This window comes from Papaver somniferum, chromosome 5, assembly GCF_003573695.1.
Source record: "Papaver somniferum cultivar HN1 chromosome 5, ASM357369v1, whole genome shotgun sequence".
Lineage (NCBI taxonomy): Eukaryota > Viridiplantae > Streptophyta > Magnoliopsida > Ranunculales > Papaveraceae > Papaver > Papaver somniferum.
The window spans coordinates 158,440,463-158,443,216 of record NC_039362.1 but is presented as its reverse complement, the minus strand read 5'-3'; the positions used below and the strand labels follow the sequence as shown (position 1 = coordinate 158,443,216).

General features: G+C 39.0%; 1 protein-coding gene across 1 annotated transcript; it reads right to left on the bottom strand.

Moving 5' to 3' along the window:
* Positions 1 to 1,256: 1,256 nt before the first annotated feature.
* Positions 1,257 to 2,546, bottom strand: LOC113279937 (aspartic proteinase CDR1-like). Its single transcript, XM_026528575.1, has one exon. The coding sequence runs from the start codon at positions 2,544 to 2,546 to the stop codon at positions 1,257 to 1,259; it is 1,290 nt and encodes a 429-aa protein (XP_026384360.1).
* Positions 2,547 to 2,754: the final 208 nt, after the last annotated feature.

The following is a 2,754-nucleotide window of genomic DNA, read 5'->3' as shown; positions in this document are numbered from 1 at the left end:
CTTGTTGAAGAATATCCAAAGCTTCTTTAGCTATAGGAAAATGGATTATTCTTAGTGAAATAGTGTCTCCAACTCCTTGTTGAATGTACATGGATGCTTTTGCTTTCTTCTTTCTACGCTCCTTAAATAAATCCTTTTGTTCTAGAGTTGATCACCTTTTCTGTCATTGTACTTTTTTTATGGAAAGCTGTACTTGCTCACATGCTATGGAAAGAATATCCGATAAGATATGCCACGGCAGTACCCTGATGGAGTCTCTATACTCATGGGCGAGTTGTTTATTTCTATCCACAGTGCTCTAGATAACTGATGATGATTAAGCTGTTACTAAACCGAGTTCAACAACTCATGGTTAGTTATTATGTTTCTAGAGCGACTGTTTTGCAGTGTTTCTTGGTATCCTGTAGTGACTTCGTTCAAATTTTTAGCCAAGTCGCACATTAGTATCAAATGTTCTTTTATTAGCTTTTGGCAATGATCATGATGACAATCTCTGCATTCTCCGTGAATGCCAAGATCACCAGTGCTATTAGAAAAAATTCAAAGAAACTACCGAGTAATATAGATAAATTGTTCATGCAAAGAAACATTTGTGTGCGTAGGCCAACAAAGCGATAATGATAGCAGGTAGATAACCACTCTTAGAAGGGGCGAAAACCGAGGGATCAAAATAACCTGCTTAGCATGCATCAAAGGGGCACAAGATTTTATATGCACAACAAACGATTTTTTGCATTTCCTTCTGTTTATGCAATCATGTCAGGCAATTTTATTTTTTTTTCGAAAAAGAGGCAAAAACCTCAATTGTATTGATAAACACTCCGATTCAAAGTGGGAATCAGTTACAGGACAGACCAGGAGATTTCCCACCATTACAAGTATTTCAACCAGGCAACAAACATAAGCACAAGAAATCAACTTAACAACACAGTTATTTGACGTGATCATCCGAGGCAGTATCCTGACCATTTCAGACAGTTTTTTGTGTATCAGAACAGGTTTAAATGGCCTGGTACTCTGAATTCATATTCCTGCGCCATATGTAGCAGCGTAACATTTTATACAAGCTAATGAAATAGAAACAAGAAAACAAGTGTCCATTATCAATTTTACGCAATTTTATATCGAAGTAGACGAAATTTTAATTCAATCCTTGTTTAATTAATTAAGCTTGTAATACACAGAGAACTGAGGAAAATCACTGGTTACTTGTGACTTAACAACACATAAAACTTAAAATCATGACTAATACAAAGCTAACAACCTGATGGGTCGAACCCGATGCGCAACGCGTCTCCACCTTCAAATATTACCCTAATATTTTGTTGCTGGACACTTCCCGTGAGGGAGTAGTTACCAATACTGGTGCCATCATCGAACCCAAGACACGCAGCCTTGTGCTCTCTGAAATACCTCCAAATGTTGTGAGGCTTCAATTCGAGGTCCGCCTTTTCTCCATCAAAGTGCAAAGTCATTGATGGTGTGTCTTCTAGCTCACCTACATCATTAACATTACCATAGCACACCATGCCTTTTAGATTGGTGGCCCGGACCCAGCCGAGTCTAGCAGCAACACGTTTGTACTTACTTCGCAATTGTGTATATACAACATGAGGAAAAGTAGTAACAGTCGCGCCTGAATCGATTATCAATGCTAAGGGAAATGCCGATTCTCCAACATACTCGCCCTCAATGCTGATCCCTAAGAGTCGCACAGCATAATGTTGAATGTGTTCGGGAAGCTTTGGTGTATAGAAGACCTGCGTACTGAAGTCCTGTTCACCGAACCACATCGATGAAGTCTCATCTGGATCATCAATCTGATCAAGAAGGCAGTAAGAGAACTTATCAATCCCATAATCAATTTCTAATACACTAGCAAATGAAGCAGGATGTGCTCCTAATCCAAGTATCCCATCCAAATTCTTCAACGCTGTGTTAGCAAATGCACAACCTAATGGTACACCAAGTATCTGCGTCGTCTTAATGGATTTATCTTCCCATATAGTGAATGTTTCCTTGGATAACATGCCTGTAGCGTTGGTTTCATCTACATACTTTAACTCAAAACTGCATCCATGGTCTTCATTACATTCTTTCCCATGTTCTTCGCACTCGTCCGATTCTTCATTACATTCTTTCCCAAGCTCTTCACACTCGTATGGTAGTAAGTAAAAAGAGTTGGAATCCTTTGGGTAAAAGTGTTTTCCCCCATAACAGGTGCCCTCCCTGCATGATCTTACCCAAGAGAGGTGACTTCCGGTGTCGATGAGTAATGAGAATGTTGTTGGTGGATTTCCAATCGATATATCGGTATAATACGCCACCTCTTGGGTGTGAAATCCGACATCAGTAGTGTAACCTATGCTAATGGAAGGTGTGGGTTTGTGTATTATACGTTTTAAAGGGATTTTAATTGAGCTTAGATTCTTGGTGGTGATACAAGTCTGCTGGTTTGGGATGAATCGATTTGCCAAGCATGGTTTAGACAGAGAAAATGAGAGTAAGAAGATAGCATGGAGGAGGAATTGTTGTTGTGAAGACATTGTTGGTATGAGAAAAAAAAATGGTCTCTGGATAGTGATGACAGGTAAAGACGAATAGGAGAAGAATTATTAGAGCATTGTCACGATTTTTGTGAAATTTATCATCTGTTGATTGTCGATAAGCAAATCACCCGGAAAAGAATTATTAGAGGGTCACGATTTTTATTTTAACTTCACAGAATGTGAGTGTCGTACATACGATGCAAAA